The following is a 25,028-nucleotide window of genomic DNA, read 5'->3' as shown; positions in this document are numbered from 1 at the left end:
AAAATTGACAAAATCGGGGAATGATGGAGACTCAAAATCGGTGGGCATAAAAATGAAGTAAAAATCGAAGTATGGTTTAAGAAAGATAGAGAGATGTTTACAGAGATTCATTTTGGCAATTAACACTTAGAATTTTTTGAATTTGAGTAGAAGACAATCGAATCGGAAAGTTGAGAGAGAGAGCACACACATTGGTTCAATCAAAGGAGAAAAGCGCGTCTAATTCTGATCGGCACTACGAAGGAGAAAACCGATTTTGTACATTAACATATATATCTGTATCGTAGATGGCAGTTGGTAAACTGCGTATTTCGTTGGTAAAATAGAATTTCTCTTGTCTTTATTATTGGGAAAAGTGAAACCTATTATGCATTATTTATTGTTGACTTATGCATTCTATTATTATCTCCTGATGCTGATTGTATTAGTAATTACTGAACTCAAGATGCTTAATTTGATAACTAAATATACCAATTGCTCATAATCAAGTTCAATAAAGATAAAACAAGATGCTAACAATTTATTTTCATTCAAACATTATTAACATTGATGTTCACTAGCACATAGTGCTTCAATATGCACCCAACCTATGTCTAGATCTTACACTCAAACTGTCACTCACCTATATATTATCACCATTATAAACAAGAAAGATTGTAAATTGCAACAACAGCCCTAATGATAGAGCCACAAGCCAGGCCCCAATAACTTTAGTTTCACCTTCAATCCTCATAACCTTGTTCAGATTCTTCTCAATGTTGTCTCTTACAATATTCTTCAAATCCTTATTGGAAGTACCACATTCATGCTCATTAAGTCGTGTGATTAAAGCCCTTGTCAAACCTTGCCACCCACTATCAATTTCATCAATCCATTCAAAGCAATTGCAGTCTTCATTCTATAGAAAAAAAAAAAAAAAAAGAATTAGAGTTGAAGAAGAATTCTAAATTCTAACTATGAAACTCAACTCAAGGACCATACCTTCCAGAATAGGCAGCGAATGAATCATCTTCCTGGGTTCGCAACTGTCGAAGAATCCAACAACACAGCATTCCCACCACAGTAACATCTTCTATCCAGGATTTTCACCTTTTTTCGTCTTCGAATTTGATGTTCCAGAAAAAATGCAACTTTCCCTCCTGGTCATTTTTCTTCTTGACATAGCTAAAGTTGTTTTAGCTATCTTCTTGTTTAGTGGGGAGAGGGGGAGAAGGGAACGATGGATGAGAGTGTTGGAGATGAATGAAGTATTTTGGAAGGATTTCACATTTTCAATGTTGGGGTATGTCCAACGAAGAATGAAGAACTAGGATTCATATTATTCCCAATTCAAACTCAATGCACGTCAGATTAACAACACGTGATACTGTGTATCAAAATTGTCCACGTAAGCCGCTGAGTTAAGGCTGGATCACATTTGGTTAGTTTCATATACAGGATCGATCTTCTATGGGCATTTGGGTTGTTTTCTAAATTCATAGATACTCTTGTCAACGAATACATCTTTTATTGGTACTTTCAGTAGTTTAGTCGATCCAAATTGAAAGAAGTGTGGGAGTTATTTTGTGAATATTGGTCTTTTAAAAGAGGACCGCTAGAGGCAATCAAAATTTATTATTTTTGGCCATAAATATTTATAAGTATGGAATAAAATATATTAATTGAATTGATGACTAAGTGATGACAAACAATAATAATTTTTTATGATCTCTAACATTTTTTATTTTAAAAAACTCTAACTTAAAAATATTGATAATAAAATATAGAGTAAATAACTATTGTAATATAAAAAAATTTTGATTTTGATAAAATAAATTTTAAATTTGTTTTGATAGAATGAATCTCAAATATCAATTTTATTTGATAAAATAAATTAATTGTTAATTCATCATTTTGAATGATTAGACTATTTTGTCAAACAATAAAGGTTGAAGTTTATTTTGTTAAAATTAAAATCTTTTAAATGTCAAAATGGTTATTTAATCTAATGATAATAGTAGAAAAACAAACAAAAAATTTAAAATTTATCTTATTTAATATTCATTAATTATTTCAATAATTAATAAATACTAAAATAACGCAGATATTCGATGTTTTTTATTAATATTTTTTTGTTACTAAATTATTGGGGATGATTTTTATTTTTTTGTTACCAAATTATTGAGGATGATTTTGTGGGTAATAAAGTTATTAGAGAGCACCCATTGGCCAGCAGCAAACCCTTAAATAGAGTTCAGTACCGCAACAAATTAGTTCTTGCCCAGCTGGGTTGGGGAATACCGTGAAAAAATAAAAAAGTTATTAGAGAGCAATCTAGTTAATTGGATTTCTAAAACGACGTCGTGTGGGTATTAGTTGTTGTGATTTGTGAAAGAATGAGGGTTGCGTTTTAGGGGCAGGGAGTATCGAAGATTGGTAGTGGGAACTGGGAAGGAAGAGAGCAGCTCATCCAGACCCAGTTGCAAGCCCAGATCTTCAAATATTCACGATTTCGATGCATTTATTTCTTTTTTTTCTTTTTCAAACCAGAAAAACCAACATAGAACAGATAAATAAAGATCAAAGTCTAATAAACACAAAGCATGGTAGCACGAAAGAATTCTCCATCAATTTACACACACACGATATCAAACATTCAAAGAGAGGAGCAGACATATGAAACGATGACGATGAATTAAGGCCTTGACTTGAAAGGAATAGCTCGGATGACTATCTGGTGGTACACGGCAGCAAGAGCAGCTCCAACGAAAGGCCCAACCCAGAAAATCCACTGCAATGAAAAAAAGGACATATGAAATTCAGAAAGAAATGAGTGAGAAAAAAAAGGCAGAATCGAAGAAGACATACTTGATCATTCCATGCATGGTCTCTGTTGAAGATGATGGCAGCACCAAGGCTCCTAGCTGGGTTAATCCCAGTTCCAGTGATAGGAATGGTTGCCAAGTGGACCAAGAAGACAGCAAACCCAATCGGAAGAGGTGCCAAAATGGGAACATGTGAGTCTCTTGCGTTTCTTTTAGCATCAGTAGCAGAGAACACAGTGTAAACAAGAACAAAGGTACCAACAATCTCAGCACCAAGCCCATCACCTTTGCTGTATCCATGGTTAACCATATTAGCTCCACCTTTATACATCTCAAACCTCGCATTCCCTTCGAACCCCTTCACCACACCAGCGCCGCAAATGGCTCCAAGACACTGCATCACCATGTAGAACACTGCCCTCGTCAGTGAAAGCTTCCTTGCCAGAAACAACCCGAAGGTCACCGCCGGGTTTATGTGTCCGCCGGAGATTCCAGCAGTGCAGTAAACAAGGGCGAAGATCATGCCGCCGAAAGACCAAGCAATGCCCTGAATGCCAACGGAGGAGCACTTGGAGGGAGATCTGTTCACTCCCATGACGGTTAAGATGGTGATGTAGAGGAACAAGAATGTGGCCACAAACTCAGCTATTCCGGCTCTGTAGAAGGACCATGACTTGAGCTCACCAGGCTCAAACAATGGTGCTGGTGGTGCCTCCTTGTTCCCACTCAGCTATTCCGGCTTCTCACTCTGTGCTCCTGTTCCCAGTGCATGCCTCTCTGAGAATTTGTTTGCTCCAACTTTCACATCTTCTTCCCTCTCCATTTTTCTCTTCTTTGCAAAACTAAGCTTGGGAGATTACACTGCTATATAGAGGAGATTGGAGAAAGGTAAAGTAGTGATATCTTTCTTTGCTGGCATATGACAATAATTGCAGTCACTTTTTCTTTCTTTTGAGCAAAGAAGCTAAGAATATTTCTGTGGCTGTGCACAACTTTTTATTTTCTTATTGCTTTAAAAAAGGGGGCAGTTTTAAGAGAGTATTCTGGAAAGTGCGTTCTTATCTTAAGAGGCTAAACAGGGTGCTATGTTAATCAATGATTGTTGAATGTGAATGTGAATGTGAATGAGATTGGTTCCAAGATAAAGGTTAGTGTAGTTACGCCCACCCAATTACCACTCAACAACGGCCCTATGCCCTGTAAAGTGTAAATTGTACCATATGTTTGGTAGGTGAGATATAGGTTTCTTTTATTCTAACGGTAGGACAATCGAAGCCACTCGGCTGAAAAGTAGAAACAACATCGAATGGCCAAGAATGAATGGCCGTTTGGTGAACGTTGGACTTGGAAAGTGGCTAAAATTTTTATATATGAATAATTTTAATGTGAAATACAAAAATATTTGATGATTTTGGTGTTCTACAGGGTTGTGGTAGTAGCACAAAACGTCACTGACGTTTTGCAATAAATTTTTTTTTTAATCATCAAAGAACAAAACTTCACTGACGTTTTGTAATAAAAAATATTATTTTAATTATTAAAACAGAAAACGTCACTGACGTTTTGTTAGAAAAATATTATTTTAATTGAAGAAACACAAAACGTCATTAACGTTTTGTAAATGGCCATAGTTGTGTTTAACACACAATTTGGTTCATGACGAAGGATTTCACCTCTAGTGATACAATATTAAAAAGAAAAAGTTCTTGGAAAGTGACATGCGATACTATGCACATGGGAAGTTGGGAAAACTTGCCAAAGTCTTATTAATGACGTCATACATTTTGGAAATACTGTTGAACACTTGTGCACTAAAGAAAAGTTTATTCACTTCATAGATTTTGAATGCTCTTAGCAATCATTATCCATTTTTTTTTAGGTTGCATGATGATGATGAATTATGGAAGACGTACTCTAGGAACATTTAATGTGGCGATGATCCTCCACCTAATACAGAACAAGAACACTGAACACGGAACAGAGAAGAGTGCGAAAATGCAGGCACTTATGTTATGCCAGACATCTCAAATTCTTTGGATACCTAGGTGGTGTTGTGTTTCATGAACTCATTCGCAGTTGTTATTCTAAGCCTTGCTTGAATCATGATGTCCCCAACTGCCAACCTTAATTATGATACAATTAATCCTCTAAGGAGATATATTTATTATTTCCAACTAAAATTGTCTTAACTATTCAAAAACTCATGCTTCCCCATGAAATTAGAAAGGAGATGAATTAGAATGAGAATACCACACTTCACGTTGCTTCTAACTCTTCAATTGACAAACCAGCTAACTTTCCTTGTTACTTGGTCAAACATTAAATTTCCCCCCTAAAATGTTAATCTTATAGATGAATGAATTACAGTTTACGGTACAAAGCCATTCATCTTATAATCCACCAGCCATGATACAACTATGCTGATTCTAAGATCAACTATTGGTTATTTTGCAGCCAACAGTGTGAGCGAACCAGGCTGCTTATAACACAGTAGGTAATTAGAGATTTGTATCAGCTACAGTTATCTACACCAAATGTAGACAATTTCTATATATGTGAGCAACAGCTACGTTTGAAGGGGATTGGTTTCATAAACCTCTGATGATAAAGGCCTTTCGAAGATTGGTTTTGCTCCCAATTCCCGAAGATCAAACATGCAGCTGAGTATGTTGAAACAGGTTGTCATTCAGGGCTTACTTCTCCACTATGCTGGAGTCTGATATGTGGACAGGGTCTTTCTGGTTCTCCTCTTGTCCATAAAACCTGCAGATCTCCTCGCTTTCGCCCTAATGTCAGCAAAGTCCCTGCATTGATGCACGAAACCATGAGAATCTACCATTTGTTTCCAGATAAAAAAATTATTACAAATTAGGTCTAAAGTACCAAGGGTAAATGGAACAATGTATAGTAGTGCTGGCTGGCCATGTCCATCCATCAAATTTAGTGCCACATATGTAACTAGAAGGCCTGCCAAAATTGGGGGAAAAAAAAATAAGACCAGTCATATATGTATGTAGCTACATAAATCATTATATAACTTAAAAGTTAATAATAAAGAAATTCTTTATTCTTTCAGTCAGGAAATAATATGATTTATTGTTTGAATGAAGTTATCTAAATCAGATGAGGAGATTGCTAGTTGATTCTCACCAAAGCCATATGCAAATATTGCCCACAAGAAGTACCCATTTCTTATGTTCTTGTTCGCCAGCCAATCATATCTGCAAGCATAGACCATACCATTGATCAAAACATTTTTCAACAGTAGATTTGCCAGGAAAATATAGTTTAGAATTAAGAAAGTCTGTTCTAGGGAGCTAGGTAAATATTCCTTCAAGAGATATACTTGGGGCATGCAAAGGACTGAGTGGAAAACGGGAAAGAGATAACAACCTGAGTGAGAATGCTACCAGCATTCCTGGTAAAAGTATGTCTCCAAAACCTATAATGCTGTAACCACCCCATGGATCAAAGATGCGGGGAAATTTCAGTAACATTGGGATACCATCTTCACCACTTCCATCAGCTCGGGCTACCTATAGTGAGTAATGTTAACAATGACAAAACTAGGGAATCGCATTGGGGAATTAGTGATTGTCATGTATCAGAGTGAAGTGTAAGACTAACCACAATCATCACGCTTTGCTGGAAAAACTTCGCCGAGACAAACACCCAAAAGAGGTCATAAATGAAGGCACAACTCAGAAGAACCGTACCCACCTAATTCACAAAACAAATCAAATCAAGATGAATGACTTATTTTTTTTGGACAAGAATTTTTCATATAACCAAATTTATCAGCACAAACTATAAATATGAACAAATAGACATGCAAGTATTTGCTGCCAAACAAACAGGTGGGGAAAATAGAGGCAACACTACACTAGTCCACAGATGACGGAGCACACACAGAACAAAGTAACATGTTGCAAGTTCACTTTTTTCATATAAGATTTATCTGAGAGTTGTCCAAACATAAAACATCAAAATACTTCATAAGTAATCCCCAAGAGTTATTACCTTGAGATTAGGTACATGTACAATCTGTAGAACTGTTATTATCAGTGCAATTCCCTGTAAAATAACCAATGAAAGAGAAATGAAGATTAGATGGACACTGCTAGTCTAGATAGCTTCCCTGATGAATCAATAAATAAACAAAATAGAATCATATTATATCTCTAGCACTTGCAAAGATTATGGTGTTCAGTGTAGTTCAGCAAAATGAAATATTCCAGAAGAACATTACATCCCAAGTCCTAGCTCATAACAGGGATATTATACACATACAAAGCACAACTAAACTACAAGAAATGTGTCTCCTTGAAATTGTCATGAAGAAAGTAAAGATGAACTTTCTTTATCACTTGAGAGTCAACATGATATATCTAAAAAGGAGAGCATAAACATTTAAGAATGGAGAAAATTATCCTTACAAGTATATCTTGACCAATCCACCCAAACGAGTGAGTGCGATAAACTGCCCAGAGAACCGCAAAGGTTATACAAAATGGAGAAACAGCCAAAGTCAGGTATGAGATAGCTCCAAAGAAAGGTATTTTAATGTATGTCTTGGCAGCATGCTTGAACCACCTATATTGCAAAAGAAGACAAGTTTCATTAACATGTAGAGAAAGCCTAACATCATGTGATCAGATGGACTGTATTGACAAGGTCCAATTGTCCATTAATAAGGACAAAAAAAGGGTGCAAGTGTGAGAACTCAAACATTCCAGAACAAGCCAGCTGGAACTATTCAGAATTGCAAACTATTGTTGCAAATGTGAGGAAACAAGACTAAGCACACTTAAATATGACTTTCAAAAGTAAAACTAGGTAATACACAATCCTGATCATATGGCTTTCAAATCCTATAAAATCAACGAAGCCTTACATACTATGAATGCCAATGCAGTTCAGTATTTCATCATAAAAAGCACATAAGCACTCCATCAGCTCCAATCTGAGCTTCTCAAGTAATCAAACAGATACTTATTTCCAAAAATATATTATGGCTGGCAGTGTTGATGTATCCTATGATAATAAATTCATAACTTCCAGAATCATTCATAAGATTAGGTTTGAGATATCAAACCTTGACAAAAGAGCAACCAAGCAAGTTTGCAAGCCCTGCAAGATACAAAAACACCCAAGGTTAGGGATGACAAGATACATGATAACATGGCAAAAGCAGGAAAGATAGAATATATGCAGAGAATATGAATTCAGTAATGGCAACTGGAGGAACTGTAGTAAACTGCGCACTAGAAGCTTCCCTTTCTTTTAGCAAAGATATAATGTAGAAAATAGATTTTCCCCCTCAGAAAGATGCATACATCTAGAACATAGACAAGTTAAATGGACGTTCATACCTCAACGCCACCAATACAGAAGAGAACAACCAAAATATCAATGAACCATGGCGACATCAATTTGTAAATCATAAACAGGAAACATGAAGCTAGCACAACAAAAAGGATTGCAGCCTTCATATTCATGTTTACAACTCTGCTAACACCTGTGTTTATAGTGTCTGGGACTTCATCTGAAGCATCCTATAGAAGTGAGGAAAGAAAGGAAGTATTAGGATGCATATTCAAATTAGGAGAACATATGAGAACCATACTCGAGGAAATGCCAAGCTAAACAGACTCCAAATCACTGACCTTTAATAGCTTGTTGTGTTCATCAGCTGCTTCTCGGACCCTCCATGCTGACCAATATGATGCACACAATATGGTAAGAACTGCTAGTAGCCAAAGAAATACTTCTGCTACATCAACAGCTGGTCGACGTGGTGAATATAGCTGGACAGACACTGCAAAAGGGAAACGAAATTTAGAAAGCTACCCTCTCCTCTCCTTAAGACTTAACTGGTAAGGTATTATTGGGAATCCATGTACCAGTTCCCCAATAAGGAAACATGAGTTAAATGCAACTAAATCATTAAGTGAAAGTGTATTATAAATCCACACAGAATACATAAGACATATCAAACAATCATAAAAATCAAGTGGAAGCTCACCAGATGAAGCACTTGTCAGCATTTCTTTGAGCCTTGCACCTGCATCTCGTGGGAGCATGACAGCGGGTATGTGTATGTTCAAATCAGTTTCATCTGGTTCGCATACCATCTTGTAAAGCTCTGCAAACAACAGAAACAAAGAGACATTCATTAGATATGACCCACTCAACATTCCATCAAACCGCATCCTCCAACTTCCTGCTCCACCAAAGACAAGAAACAGCCCAAAACTTATAAATTGTGTACCCTTTTGGTTATTTATGATAAGGATAGCTGAAGCATTAGCAGTTTGTGCAGTTTTTGCCTTCTTTGTGAAGGTGCAGTTCCCTCGATCGACCATGATGACATCTCCCGCAATCTAATGAAGAGTTGTACTACAAGCATTTAGTAACATTCTACTTTGCTACACGTGTCCAAACTCCAAAGGAGAATACAAACATGCCATATATGAAGAAAGAACCTTATTCTTTGGAGGATTGCAACAATCTCGGGGATCTGAAAGAATAAGGCGAGTGTGCTTAGCATTCTTCTCCTTGGACACAATTGTTGTGCCAAATCTGGCCCCCACACCAACAAATTCATCATCCTCTTTGTCATTGACCCATGTCTGCACTTTCACCTAACAAAGCCAACACATAACAAGTATTACCACAAATAATCACCACTTGAAATTGAGAGAGATTAACTAATTAGGAACCAAACTGTGATCATCAAATGCTTAGTTGAACAAGTCAACACCGTAATTTGATGCTCAAAACCCAAAATTAGAAAGAAAAAGTTAAGTAGTTTGATGTTTCATGCTAATCTACTTAACTATGAGCAAAAGGAAAAAAAAAAAGAATTGAAGTTTGGAGAGCGAATACCAGAACGAACTGGTTCTCGCAACCGGGCTTCTTGGGGGTAGAATCGTCATCGTGAACTATGTCCCCAGCAATGACAGAAGGAGCGTGACGGAGAAGCAGTATTACAGCTAAAAAAGCAGCAACCGGTAAAAACTTCTCCACAGCCATAGATAAACGCACGCTCTACGATTATCACAATTCCATTACCAACTCAGCAGCTAAGCAGAGAGAGAGAGAGAGAAGGTTTTTGCCGTGTCTTGGAATAATGAACTATAAAATATTAAAATATTAAAATAATAATTGTTAAATAATAATAGTAATAATAATAATTGCGAAGAGGGAAATGGTGATAGGCGATATCAACACGAAGGGGCAGTGGCAATGGGCCTTCCTTGAAATTTCTCACAAACTTTATTATTTTACAAAAATAAAAATATGGAATGTGCATTCTTTTTTTTTTTTTTTTAAGAGAAAAAAAGAAAGCGGGTGGAAAAAACCGCGGCAAAGTAAAAGGCGTAAATGCCCCGGCGGCCATGAGCAAGAGGAATCAGTTAGTAGACTGCTGTTGTCTTGTATGTCCCTGACGAGTGACGACACCTTCAATATTTCTAATATATTTTATTTTAGAGAAAATCTTTATTTTTCTATAAGGTTGAAATAGAAATCAAACTGGTTTTCTTTCTAATGCAATTAATTAATATGAAATATATATTTTTTCACTCAAAATTCTAGTTATGTTGAATTTGATGCAATTTTTTATATAATTATTCCATTAGATAAACGAAAAAAATTGACTTTCAATAATTAACACAATGTTATTTGAACCATATAGAATAGGAAAAATTTCAGGTATGACGTGTACCTTTTTTAGAAATCTGAAATTTCAATTATCATTATCATTGACATATAATATTAAACACACCAGGTTCAGATTTGAGGATAAAACATATTATGCACATGAAGAGATTTAGAGTGTTTATAGATCATATGACTGACTCTTCCTTTCTCAAATTTTTTTTATGTTGAAATTCTTAATTTGTCTTCCACTCCTCTTGCAAGTTTAAAAAGCCTTTTTGTTTTTTCAACCATATGGCTTTGGCTGAAATGCACTGTGTGTTAGAAATTTTTTGTTTATTCTATTTTTGTTTTTTATTGTATCTCGTATTCATCTTTAATTATTTTAATTTGTTCATACTTCATACACTAAAAATTAGTTATTGTGTAAAAAATATGTATTTAGTATTTGATAAAAAATTATTTGGTATATTATTATAAATAAGTTTTAATTATTGTGGTAATTAAATATCTATATGAAAAAAATGTATGATTTAATACGAAAAATATATACAAATACATATTATTGATTTCATTATTGAGATTTTGTATGCAAGTTGTATTATTGGATTCATTTATTTAAAAGACGATGAGAAATAATGCTCCATAGTTAATTTTGTTTATATTTCTATTATTTAAAAATTTTAATTTTGATGTACTGTTAATGTAAAATAGTTTTATACGTGCATCTAATTATATAATATTATATTATTAAAAATAATTACAATTTTTATTAGCTATGTGAATGATCATTCAAAAAAATTAATGTGATTATATAACTGTCATAATATCAAAATTAAACTCTTAAAAAAATAAAATAATGTTATATTTTATAAAAGAACAAAAAATTAATTCGTTAGGAGTTTTAAATATTCGAAAAAGAGAGAACAAAGTAAGTCAGTAGAATTTATAAGAACTACTTTATTTAAAATAAGTGTAATATGGATAAATATGGTCCCTGAATCCAAAATCAAACTTTTTTTAACCTTTTAGATTTATGAGTTGCATTATTTCTATTTGGCTTATGTTAAAAGTAGTATTAAATTGATATTTGGTTAAATATAGTTCTATTTAAAAGTATGTTGTTGACTAATAGATTATTATATACATAAAGTGAAATATTTTAATTAATTTTTAATAAAAAATTTTTTGGACAAAATAGTTTTAACAACAATAACAACAACAACAACAACAACAATAAATTAGTTTTTAATCTTTTAATAATACTATATAAATTAGAATTTTTTATTTAAATAAAAAAATTAATTTCTAATTTGTGTTGGAAACAACTAATTATTTACTTTTAGATGTATTATTTGTTTATTTTATAGGTAGTGTTATTTTTGCAAATAACTTTATTTTACAGTAGGTGTAAAATGTGAAATTAAAAAAAAATTCACAAATACTAATTTCAAAATTAAAAACAAAAAAAAAATTAACTTATTTTTCACAAACTATGCATGTAAAATCAGGATAAAAGAGATTTTTATTGACATTGATATTTTTAAAGTTTAAATTAATTATTTATTTTACTTTTTATAAATTTTAAAATATAAATATTAATAAAAAGTATCTTTATTTAGATTTAAATAAAATATAAAAAATAAATTAATAAAAATTTAAATTTTGTGCTTTAATTCAAATTTAGTAAAAGTCGTATTTTACCAGATTTATGAATATAAAACAAAATGATTAACAACTTTATACAATTTATTAAAATTTATCATTTAATATATTATCAACTAAGAAACCATTATCAAAATTTTTTATTTTTAAAAAAATACACTTAAGATATATCCTTCCTTATGACATAGGACAAAGCAGCTCAAACTTAGAATATTTTAGAGTTTGAATTTAAATTATCACATAGTCATATCAAAACATTTGTTATATTATATTTATTTTAAAAACTAAATAATAGTAATAATTTGACTAATGTTATTTTTTAACATTTTTCAATTACATATTGTATAAATCTAGTTTATCGTTTTAAGTTATTTTATTATGATTATTTGTTATTTCAAATTTTAAAATCTCTAAAGTTTAAGTTCATGTGCTACCATAAATGGTTATATATTAGGTCCATTTTTTTAAATCAAAATTCATAGTTTAAATTTATAGGTTTTTACAAACATAATTTTTTTAATTTGAATTTAAATTTTTATTAGTTTTAAAATTTTTAATATTTTATTTAAATACAAACTAAAATTTTTTCTATTGATATTTATGTTTAAAATTAAATATTTGTTACCATAATTTTGCCTAATAGCCTGCAAAAATATAGAGTGATTCTTTTTATTTCATTATTTCGTATTTTGTACCTATGAATATTCATTTCTTTCTTAATTTTACAACTTGTGTTGTTAAATTAATAAATAATATGCATAAACATAAATACTTTTTTAATGCAAATTGAAAACAAATCTTTTTTATTTACATAAAAAATAACAAATTAATATCTTATAAATAAATTAACAAATTAATCCTCATTTTCTTAAAAAATTATTGAGATATTAAATTATTTTAAATTTTAAAAATAAAAACAATTTTTATTTATTAAAAATAATTTCTTATTTTTATGATATAAAAAAAATATAATTATTTTAATAAAGTATTATTTTTTATTTAGCTATTTTAACACACAAAAATTTATAAAAATTGACTATTTTAACTATATTGAAAGTTCATGAACATATAAAATTTAACTATCTTAACTATGATTATCTTAAAATTTAAAGAAAAAAAAACCATGATATTTAAATTATTTCACATACAAAACTATTTTGGTGTTAATCTTGTTTTTTTTTTTCCTTTTACAAAAGTATTATATTAACTATATAGTATATGATTCGCTGCATAAGTTACTAGTACTATTATGTAATTTTTTTATTAATCAAACAGAGGCGTGATATGCATGCAATTGAAGAAGAAGAGAATGAGGTATTGAGGTTTGAAGATGAGGACATTTAGGAGAGTATCGAGAAATGCAATAGGTTTGATTGAAAGGTTATTGGCGGATCAAAAATTTAGTTTTGGAATGTTGGAGGCAGTTCTCTATACAATATGGAGGCAACTAGAAGGCTTTCGGGTGATGGATTATGGGAGAAATTTATTCCAATTCTTTTTCAGTAGCGAAGTGGATATGCTTAGAGTGGAAAAAGGAGGACTGTGGTTGTTCAAGAACTATATTTTGCATCTCAAATGTTGGAGGGAAAATAATCCGATTGATGAGAAAGACTTTTCCTACGTTCCAATATGGGTCCAACTATGGGAGGATTGGAGGATCGTTAGGGTAAGTAATTGATGCAGACCTGTTTGTGATGAGGGAAAAGGAAGATCGTATTATTAAGGTTTTGTTGCAGCTTCATGTTATCAAATTTTTGTGTAGAATTATGAAGATTTCAGGCAATAATAACCAAATTCTGGAGGTGCAGCTCAAATACGAAAAAATTGGCAATTTCTGTCACTATTGTGGAGGAATTGGACATGAAATTAGAGCTTGCAATGGTTATTTAGAAGATTCCATGGTAGAAAAACTAAAAGAGAAAGGATGGGGGACATGGATCAGATTTAGAGCTTGCAATGGTTATTATGATTGCTTTCTTTAATTTGTTGTTATTGTTTTCTCTTGCAATTGTTAGTCTTAGATTTTGCTATGTCTTGTTAGTTTTCTATGTTTTTATTTTATACCTTCCAAGTGTTTGACAAAATGCTTGGTTGGATTTTAAATTAGATTTTTATGTTCTTAACTTGGATCAATTAATTAGAGACTCTTGAGTTATCAAAAGTCTTTTGTTGATTAGTGATTGAAGATTGCCGGTTAGCTTGAACTTCACCAAAACTAGTCTCTCACTATGAGTTGACTAGGACTTGTGAACTCAAGTTGATTGTATGCCCTTGACCTTCCTCCATTGGTTAGAGGTTAACTAAGTGAAGGCAATTCACTTTTACCATCACAATTGACGATGATAATGAGGATATGACTTCTAATTCTCTTTTCTTGCTAAGAGCTTTCTTAGTTATTAATTTATTTTCTTGCCATTTTACTTTCTTGTTCCTTATTTCAAAAACCCCAAAAATATACTTTTCCATAACCAATAATAAACTACACTTTCCTGCAATTCTTTGAGAAACAACCCGAGGTTTGAATACTTCGGTTAATTTTATTGGGTTTGTATTTATGACAAACAATTTAAACATTGACCGAGGATAATTTGTTGGTTTAGAACTATACTTGCAACGCAACATTTTCGTGAAAATCTTTACCGACAATTTTCCTCTGTCAAGTTTTTGGCGCCGTTGCCGGGGAGTGCAAATGTGTGCCTTATTATTGGTTATTGTGAATATTGTGAATATGTTTGCCTTTTCGTTTCTTTGTTAGTTGTTTCGAGTTTTAGGAGTTTATTTTCATTATTTCTTGTTAGTTTTTGTTTTATTAATTCTTATTACTATGAATTCTCACCCCTTTGGCTATGAGTTTGGTTCAAATTATGTTGTAGGGAATGGAAGCTACAATGAGAACATGTATCAATGATGGGACAGTCAAAGGTGGGAGGAGTCTCAAGCTTGTGGACAACCTTCTTAGCAACAACCTCCTCCAACATACTATGAGCAAGAGCCATTCCAAGGTGCATATCAATCCGATGGCTATGGTGGACCTCCTTGTGACTACCAAGAACTACCACCATATGCCTATGAACCCCCTCTTCAACATAGCTTTGAACCACCATACTCACAAGCCCCCTGCAATCAAACACTTCCATATGACCTTAACACATATCCACCATACCAACCACTTTAAGAGCATATGAGCCATACTTAGAACCACCCACATTCTAACCCAGTTACTCCCAAGAACCACCACCTCAATATACACCACCTCCAATGTATACGAACTTTCAACCACAAGATGAATTTTTCTTTCGACCACAACCCTCCAAAGGGGAATGTCCATATCCATCAATCCAAGAGCAATATGATCCCAATTATGTTAGGCAAGCAGAACAAGAGCCATGGGATCATTTTAAGGAAAAAATGGATCGACTTCAAGCAACCATCCATCAAATGGAGTGAGAGGAATGCCGAAAAGCACACGAAACTCTCATGGCTAACATTGCCAAAACGAGAACCACCATCGACCCATGGGACTCATGCAACAAAGCATTTTCACGGATGAATGTGGAAAGTCGACCGAAGAACGGAGCATGAAGGAGATCTTGGGTTGAGCCGCCATATCCTTATCAAGATGAACTACCTTCCTATCATGAACCCTTCCTTCCAAGCAATGAACCCTCACATCCACTCCAACCTCTAATGGATGACACCCTTGATCTTATTTTTCAAGGGCAAAGAGAAATGCTAGGGACGACACTAGAATTCATGGCTGCCGTGACCGAGTTAGTAAGTCGATTAGCTTCCCAATGTTTGGACACTCAAAGAACTCCCATGGCTACATGTGGAGAATCTAATGAAGAACGTAGCATGAACGAGAGACTGGGAACTCCGGTGGAAAGTGAGAAATGTGACTTTGTATTAGACCAATTGGAGGAAGCCGTAATTGTTGAAGAGGAAAAAGTGGTTGAAGACTTAGGAGATGTTGAACCTCCATGGGAATCAAGAGTTGTAGAGTATTCCTCCAAGAAGCTTGAAATCGATGTTGAGGAGGCTAGTGCACAGCTTCCAAGGCATGTTCCCTGTGAAGAATTGGACGGGATAGATCAAGAAGCAAGTTCCCTTAGTGGTGATGATCCTGAATCAAGCCATCCTAGTAATGAATTTGCATCCACAAGTGAACCCCTTGAGTTTGAAGAACCCTCTCCCGATGACATTAAAAGCAACATTGAGGTAGATTTCTCTCAACCTCATATTTATGACTTGAGTGACGGAGAAGAGTTGGATGAACTCGGTGAGGAAGAGCTTGAAAGTGAAGAATTTTTTCAAAAGGTGGAAGTCCTTCGGCAAGGTTGGACGAGAGTTGAATATGCTTTGTCAAGATCATTGGAGACTTCTCTACCTAGGTTGCCATCTACTCCTTCATTTGAGTGGGTAAAACTTATCTCTATTAACTTTATAGTCCCACTTGAGTATGGTATGCTTGAAACGGATGGCCAACTTAGGAGGCTTTGTGGAATTAAGTGTAAGAGAATGATGTTTAGTGGTTGGAGTTGCAAATCAAGACTCATCAAGGTTGAGATTTCAAGAGGTAGATGCCAGGGTTGGACTAGTGATCAATTGGTTGGATCTAAGAGAAGAGTTTGGTACTTCATTGAGAATTCGGATTGCTTGCCACCTGGTTGGAACAATGATGATCCACTTAAAGACGGGTGTAGAAACAAGATTTGGGATCCGGAATACAAGAGGATTAACTTTGGGAAATCAAAGCTTGTGAAGAACTTCATCAAGGTTTGGTGAATTCACTTGGAAATGTTGGAACTTATTGGAAGTCCAAGCGTTGGTGGAAGTTTCAAGATGAGTTCAAGCACAAGCCACCATGACAAGGAGCTTACCAAATGTCCAACTTAAGGACTTTAACTAAAAGTGTTAGGTAGGAGACACCCCGCCATGGTAAATTCTTCCTATTTTATCTTTTATTTATATTGGTAATAAGTTGAATTTTTAATTTTACTCAGATTTATTTATTTATTTATTTATTTTGAGTTATGGTTTAGCTTGTTTAATAATCTTTGACATTACTTTGGTAGCTTGTTAGCTTCTCAACCAACTTTAAAAAAAAGGAGGGTATCACGCGTACGCGTGACCGACGCGTACGCGTCGATTCCAATTTTGCTCTCTGGTAAAAAAACCTGAGAGTTGTGTTGGAACCATGCGGGTGGGGTGCTAGGCGCACATCCCAACCCACGCGTTCACCTCGCTGACGCATACGCGTCACTTGATCCTTTGGCATCCACGCGTAGGCGTGGACGACGCGTGCGCGTCGACGCCAAAATTTTGATGGTCCAATACTTAAACTAGAGACTTACGCGGGAACTGTGCGAGTACTGTGCAACGAGCACAATTCACCTCCACGCGTACGCGTCACCTTCTCTTTTCTGCTTTTCACGCGTACGTGTGACTGACGCGTACGCGTGACTGACGTGTATGCGCCGCTTCTTCTTTTCCTTTCTTCTTCTTTCTTCTGTCTTCTCTCCTTTATTATTCTTTCCTCTTTCTTTTCTTCTTCCTTTCTTACTCTACTCTTCTCTCACTTTTCAACATTTCACTTCTCATTTTTCTTATCTTTCTTTTTTTTTTTTGTTCATTACATTTGTATACTTGCATTCATTGCATTTTAATTATGTTGTTTGTTCCTCTTTTCTATTCTATATTTGTTATTTTAACATTGGTGTTAAATGTTCTTACTCATCTGTCGAATATTTTTTCCATTGTTTTGGCGCTTAATGACTTGTTTTATATTGTTAGGTGATATTATTTATAGGTCAATGCTAATCTTTTATGACACTTGTATTCCTTTTGCATTGATATGAACTTATATTGTCTTTTATGACCCACTCTCTCTCCCTCATTGTTGCAATTCTTGCACTATTGATATGCCATTTGCCTATATTATTTTTCTCACTTGCATGTTGTAGCTACCATGTAATTGAGAACCTCATTATTATTTGGAATTAGCCCACCTAGACTTTATTTGTTTGCATATCTTTGTTTGTGGGTTATTCTTCTTCCTTTTTCTCTTTTTTCAGGATGACCACCAAGAAGGGAGACAAAAAGCTTCTAAATGGGGCGACAAACAAGTTCCTCCGCACAATCTTTTGAAGAAAATTCATCAGTTGTAGCAACCCTAATCCACTTAGCATATCTTTTCTTGCACCGAGGACGGTGCAATATTTAAGTGTGGGGAGGTCGATACCGACTTCCATGGGTAACTACTTCCTGTCTCAATACTAATGTTTATTTTCTTTGTTAGATTAGTTGTTGCATTGCATAATAGATTGCACGTGTAGTTAGTTGCTTGCATGTATGTACTACTTGGTTGAAGTGATAAATTCTCTTCCAAGAAACTGTTTTATAGCATTTCACTAATTTGAATTAAAATTTTTGTTGAACTTGCTTGAAGAAATTTATTTTGGAATATGGTTTAGAGCTCAAACACACAAAACCAGTGAGATTTTGAACCTATTTGATTGGTTGCATCTTATCAACCAATGTTTTATTTTGGTGTGTGTTGTTCTCTCTAAAATTGTGATCTTTGTCTTGCTTGATTCTATATTTTCATTGTTTGATATATGTATGCACTTATGTGATTGAGGCCTTTGTTTCACTATAGCTCACATACCCATATGACTTTACCCTTTCATTTCCCTTTGCAATCCAATATTGAGCCTATTTTATCCATTTATTCTTTATTTTAGCACATCATTAACTCTAAGTGGAAAATAATAAATGTTCCTAATTTAAATTCTTGGTTAGCTTAGACTAGTGAAAGTGTTCATGATTTAAGTGTGGGGAAGTTGGGTTTGGAAATATTTGGTTTGGGAATTGATAATGTTAGACTTTTTTGTGAAAATGTGAAAAGAATGTTGAGGACATGTTCATGCATTCAATACCTTAATCGTATGCATTGAGAAAAATAGAAGAAAAAGAAAAACCAAAAATAAAAAGAAAATAAAAGGAAAAAATAATAATAAAAAATAAAAAGGGGACAAAATGCCCCAAAGTAAATGGTGATAGCAATGCATATGTACTGCACTCAAAATTGGAATGTATGAATATGTGGTACAAATAGTTAATGGGTAGTTAGATTTTGTATTCTGATTACATGGATTGTCTTAAGTTAGGTGGGAAGTTTAGGCTAATCAAGGATTTAGATTTTTATCCATTTGACCAAATACAATTCTACCTTGATCCTAACCCCATTACAACCCTTAAAAGAACTCTTGATATGTGTGTTTGTGCATTAAATTTTTGTTGATTGGTAGAAGAAGAGCAAGCCTTAGAAAGCAAAATTAGTAGAGAATTGAGAGAATCGAACCTCAAACACTTGAGCAATTAGAGTGTATACACTTCCGGTGAGGGTTTGATGCTCGATTCTTTGTTCCCGCCTTTCACGAGCTTTCTTCTTGCACGTCTACTTGTACTTTATTTTGGAATTTGAATTAGTGAAATTCAGTTCATATTTATTTTGGAATGTTGATTTACTTTTAACCAAGTAGGTAAAAGTATTTTGCATTTAGTTACATTCATATAGATAGGTTGCATTTCATAAATTCTACCATTCTCTTCACCTCCTTTATAGCTTCTCTTGAGCTTAGCATGAGGACATGCTAATGTTTAAATATGGGAAGATTGATAAACCACTATTTTACGGTTTATTTTGTATTGAATTGAGTGGATTTTATCAATAATTCATACAATTATTCATATAAATTGCATGGTTTTACAAATCCTTCCTAATTTTGTGCTATGATTGAAAAATGCTTCTCTGGCCTTAAATTTGCTAATTTTAATCCTCTCTCGTTACTATTCGATGCCGTGATATGTTTGTTAAGTGTTTTCAAGTTTTCTAAGGCAGGAATGGCTTAGAGAATGAAAAGGAAGCATGCAAAAGTGGAAGGAACACAAGAAATTAAGGATTTCAGAATTTGATAGCGACGGGCACGCATGGACGACGCGTACGCGTGACGTAGCCAGGAATTCATTCAGCGACGCGTACGCGTGACGAGCGTCACATGCTGCATTAAACAGAATCTGCTGGGGTAATTTTTGGGCTGCTTTTTACCCAGTTTCAGGCCTGAAAATACAGATTAGAGGCTGCAGAGTGGAGCTGGAAGGGAGACACACTTTCATTCACACAATTTTAGGTTTTAGATGTAGAATTTTAGAGAGAGAGGAGGGTTTTAGGGTTTTTAGTCTTGTTCCTTCTCAAATTCAGATTTCTACCTTACTTTAATTTAGTTTCTCTTCTACTTTTATTTGTTCTAGTACTTTAGTTTATCTATTTCTCTCGTTGATTTCTTTATGTTGTCAATTTAGTTTATGAATTCTTCTTTTTTTTTTAATCCATATTAATACAATTTATGTTTCCATGTTTATGATTACTTTCTTTAATTTGTTGTTATCGTTTCCTCTTGACATTGTTAGCCTTAGATTTTGCTATGTCTTGTTAGTTTTCTATGTTTTTATTTTATGCCTTCCAAGTGTTTGATAAAATGCTTGGTTAGATTTTAAATTAGATTTTTATGTTCTTGACTTGGATTGATTAATTAGAGACTCTTGAGTTATCAAAAGTCTTTTGTTGATTGGTGATTGAAGATTGCCGGTTAGCTTGAACTTCACCAAAACTAGTCTCTCACTATGAGTTGACTAGGACTTATGAACTCAAGTTGATTGTATGCAATTGACCTTCCTCCATTAGTTAGAGGTTAACTAAGTGAAGGCAATTCACTTTTACCATCACAATTGACAATGATAATGATGATAGGACTTCTAATTCTCTTTCCTTGCTAAGAACTTTCTTAATTATTAGTTTATTTTCTTGCCATTTTACTTTCTTGTTCCTTATTTCAAAAACCCTAAAAATATACTTTTCCATAACCAATAATAAACTACACTTCCCTGCAATTCCTTGAGAGACAACCCGAGATTTGAATATTTCGATTAATTTTATTGGGTTTGTATTTGTGACAAACAATTCAAACATTGACCGAGGATAATTTGTTGGTTTAGAACTATACTTGCAAAGCGACATTTTCGTGAAAATCTTTATCGACAATTTTTCTCCGTCAATGCCTCATTCAAGATTTTTCCAATCTCTCAGTAAAGGATAGGAGCTCGCAAGCTAGGCCGGAAGAAGAGAAAGTTCAAAGTGTAAATAAGGCGCTGCTGCTAAGTGACTACGAGAAAGCAAAATCTGAGGCTAGAGGAGTTTTGGAGGAAATAAAGAAGGGAAAAGGAGAAGGAACAGATCAGTCCTATCATAATAAATCAGTTAGCGCTTTTTCAATTAGGGTGTGTGAAGGGACAAGGAAAGTTTTAGAGAAGAAGAAGCTGAATTTAAAGAAATTGGCTAGAAAAGGACAGAACCACAAACTTGTGACAGGTGCTAAAAGAATTACAACAGAGGTGGAAGGAAATTCAGCAACCAAGAAGCAATGTTTGAAGGACGGTGAGACAACTACAATGAGGGAGGGTGCCATCCAAAATTGGGCACCCAAGGAGGTATGAAGATGCTGTCGTAGAACTGTCGGGGTTTGGGAAAACCTCTGACAGTTCACAATATACAAAGGATTATTAAATCCCATTCCTTCGAGGTGTTGTTCTTGTGTGAAAGTAAAAACAACACCTTGAATGTTGAGAGAGTTCTAAGGAGAGTTGGGTTTAATTAAGTATACACGGTAGATCTGATTGGTCAATCTGAAGGTTTAGCATTGGCATGGAAGGAGGGAGTAAGTATTCAGGTCTTAAACAGGGATAATTTTCTGATTCACTTTGAATTAGAGATTCAGCGAAGTAACTTGAGGTGGGAGATTTTGGCGGTCCATTTGCACACGGATGAAACTATTACGGAGAAACAATATTCAAAGTTATTACAATTGATTGAGAATGATGGAGACTAGATTATACTTATGGGAGACTTTAATGCTATCAAAGCTCATCATGAGAAGGACGGGGGCAGACCTAAATCGGCATCATCTATAAGGAGTTTTAATGACTTTATTAATATGAGAGGGTTGGTGGATTTAGGTTACGAATGTGATAAGTTCACACGGTCGAATAGGCAATTTGGTGTCAATTTTATCAAAGAAAGATTAGATAGAGTATTGGTGTCAATGCAATGGAGGGCAGAATTTTCAAATGGCTATGTTAAGCACCTAGATGACATGGGTTCAGATCACAAGCCACTCCTTATTGATTCGGATAGGGAGGTAAGGAGAACGAAGAGGAGATTCCAATTTCAAGAGAGGTGGTGTGAGAATGAAGAGGTGGTGGAATTAATTAAACATACTTGGGCGTTAGACATGAGGGGTTCACCTATGTTTAGACTGGTTGGGAAGTTCAAGGCAACTAGACATTGCATAGTGGAATGACAGCAAAATTCTTCTTCTAATTCCAAAAAGAAAATTCAGGAAATTAAGGAAAAAATAGTAGGAGAGGCAGTTAAGGGAGATCAAGCTAATGGAGCAGCTATCAGGATATGGAGGCTATATTAGAAGATGCACTTGAGTTAAAAAAAACGATATTGGAAGGAAAAATCTTGAATCCAGTGGTTAAAATGGGAAAACCGCAATACAAAATTTTTTCACTCCAAATTTCACACTAGGAGTAGAAAAAATAAGGTGCAAGAGTTAGATGATGCAGAAGGGAATGTAGCAACCAGCATTGAAGGCATTGCATCAACCGGCCAACGATACTTTGAATAGCTCTTTAAATCAAGTAATCCAAGAGAGCCAACAACCAAAATTGAGGGTATTCCAACAAAAATCAATGCTGCTGCTACTAACCGTGCACTAGCTAGACCGATCACAGAAAAAGAAGTGAAAGCTGTTGTTTTTTTTACAAATGTTTTTTTGGCGCCGGAAGAAGATGAATTTACTACTAAATTATTTCAATTTTTCTGGAAAACGATTAAAGAAGATGTTTTCCAGGCGGCTAGAAGTTTTTTCTTACGAGGTAAAATCCTAAAATCCTTTAATCACACTCATATTTGTCTTATTCCGAAGGATCCGAACGCAAAATCCATGAAACATATCCGACCTATAAGCTTGAGTAGTGTTTTTTACAAAGTCTTATCAAAGATTATAGTGCACAGGCTTCAATTTGTGATGAATAGAATCATAAGTGACACACAGAGTGCTTTTATTAAAAGGCGGTTGATTAGTGATAACGTTTTAATTGCTCATGAATTTATGCATTTTTTAAAGAATAAGAGATACGGTGATTATGAATTAGCTTTGAAACTAGACATGAGTAAGGCGTATGACAAGGTGGAGTAGAGCTTCCTTTGGAAGGTTATGAGGAAGTTGGGTTTTTGCAGGACGTGGATGTAATGGATTCAGGAACTGGTGATGACAGTTTCATACTCTGTTGTTGTAGATGGTCAGCCTCATAGTTTTTTAAGCCATGTAGAGGGTTGCGTCAAGGCGACCCTCTTTTTCCCTATCTATTTTTATTTTGCGCAGAAGGGTTGTCCCATCTGCTCTACAGAGGAGAACAGAGACTGGAGATTACAGGTTTGAGACTTAATCAAAGGTGTCCTAAAGTCAGCCATCTATTTTTCGCAAATGACTCAATTTTATTCAGCAAAGCTACAGAGGAAGAGTGTCAAAATCTGATTCGGATCATACAGGTTTATGAAGATATTAGCGGTCAAGCAGTGAATCTGGATAAATCCTCAGTATTTTTCAGCAGAAATACTTCTATGGGCATTCGTGATCATCTATCTCACATCTTACATGTCTCTCACATTAGCAACTAGAACAAGTATCTTGGGCTACTAGTGGTTATTCATAGATCTAAGAGAGCTACATTTTCGTATATCAAGGATAAAGTAACACATAAATTACAGCACTAGAAGTGGGCCTTGCTATCTTCAAGTGGCCGAGAAGTACTAATAAAGGCGGTGGCAACGGCAGTTCCAATCTATACTCTGAGTTGTTTTAAACTGCCAGAGACGCTGGTTGATGAAATTCAAAAGCTCATGCTCCAATTTTGGTGGGGACAGCGAGGCTCGGAAAGAAGGATGCACTAGATAGGATGGAAAATTTTTTGTAGACCTAAGTCTCAAAGGGGTCTTAACTTCAAAGATCTTAAAGCCTTTAATCTTGCAATGTTAGTAAAGCAAGGGGTGGAGACTGATAACTAAGCCACACTTTCTGATTTATAATGTGTACAAGAGCTAATATTTTAAGTTCTCAAATTTTTTAAATGCGGAGGTCGGGAACAACCCATCTTGGGGTTGGCAAAGTATTTTGGAGGGTTGAAAAGTGATAGAAAAAGGAATTTTATGGAAAATTGGCAGAGGCAGTACGATTAAGATTCAGCAAGACCTATGGTTAAGAGACTTTCAAGCAATTACTCCTAATTCTAATAACCCAGAGGGTCAAAGACTAGAATCGGTCTTAAATTTGATGCTACCAGACAAAACATGAAACCAGACACTAATTCATGAGGCATTCAATCCAGCAATTACAAATGCTATTCTAAATTCAATAATTCACCAGGAGGAGGATAGAATTACCTGGATGAAGGAAAAATCTGGAACATATACAGTAGCTTCTCTAGTTATGGTGAGGCCTTTCAATTTTTTCACCCTCCAACAGATTTTTTTCCAGAACACTGCAGAAAGAAAGAATTATGGACAGCCATTTAAAAACTCAGATGTCAACTAAAGATTAAAAATTTTATGTGGAAAGTGATGCATGAGGGTTTACCTGTGAAACAGAAATTGGGGCAGAGAATTCAAACAGTAGTACCGATTTGTCCAAGATGCCACAGTGAAGAAGAATCGGTCTTCCATTGTCTCTGGGCTTGCCCGGACGCGGTTGAAGCTTGGCATGCATGCGGCCT

The 25,028-nt window shown here is 34.5% G+C and overlaps 2 protein-coding genes across 2 annotated transcripts; both read right to left on the bottom strand.

Annotated features, from left to right (window-relative positions):
• Nucleotides 1-2,549: 2,549 nt before the first annotated feature.
• On the bottom strand, nucleotides 2,550-4,917 carry LOC112749666 (probable aquaporin PIP1-2). The gene is made up of 2 exons (XM_072218671.1): nucleotides 2,848-4,917; nucleotides 2,550-2,770 (listed from the first exon to the last, which is right to left on the bottom strand). The coding sequence occupies exons 1-2, from the start codon at nucleotides 3,397-3,399 to the stop codon at nucleotides 2,675-2,677; spliced, it is 648 nt and encodes a 215-aa protein (XP_072074772.1). The 5' UTR covers nucleotides 3,400-4,917; the 3' UTR covers nucleotides 2,550-2,674.
• Nucleotides 4,918-5,039: 122 nt separating this feature from the next.
• LOC112749665 (signal peptide peptidase-like 2) lies at nucleotides 5,040-10,215 on the bottom strand. The gene is made up of 14 exons (XM_025797990.3): nucleotides 9,693-10,215; nucleotides 9,290-9,448; nucleotides 9,076-9,187; nucleotides 8,830-8,949; nucleotides 8,471-8,622; nucleotides 8,177-8,359; nucleotides 7,900-7,934; nucleotides 7,241-7,397; nucleotides 6,825-6,878; nucleotides 6,432-6,524; nucleotides 6,198-6,340; nucleotides 5,955-6,025; nucleotides 5,688-5,771; nucleotides 5,040-5,608 (listed from the first exon to the last, which is right to left on the bottom strand). Exons 1-14 carry the CDS (start codon nucleotides 9,837-9,839, stop codon nucleotides 5,487-5,489), a joined length of 1,632 nt encoding a protein of 543 aa, XP_025653775.1. The 5' UTR covers nucleotides 9,840-10,215; the 3' UTR covers nucleotides 5,040-5,486.
• Between the last annotated feature and the right edge of the window lie 14,813 nt (nucleotides 10,216-25,028).

Source organism: Arachis hypogaea, chromosome 15 (genome assembly GCF_003086295.3).
Source record: "Arachis hypogaea cultivar Tifrunner chromosome 15, arahy.Tifrunner.gnm2.J5K5, whole genome shotgun sequence".
NCBI lineage: Eukaryota > Viridiplantae > Streptophyta > Magnoliopsida > Fabales > Fabaceae > Arachis > Arachis hypogaea.
Note: the sequence above shows the minus strand (reverse complement) of the source record. Positions and strands in the feature narration are given on the sequence as shown.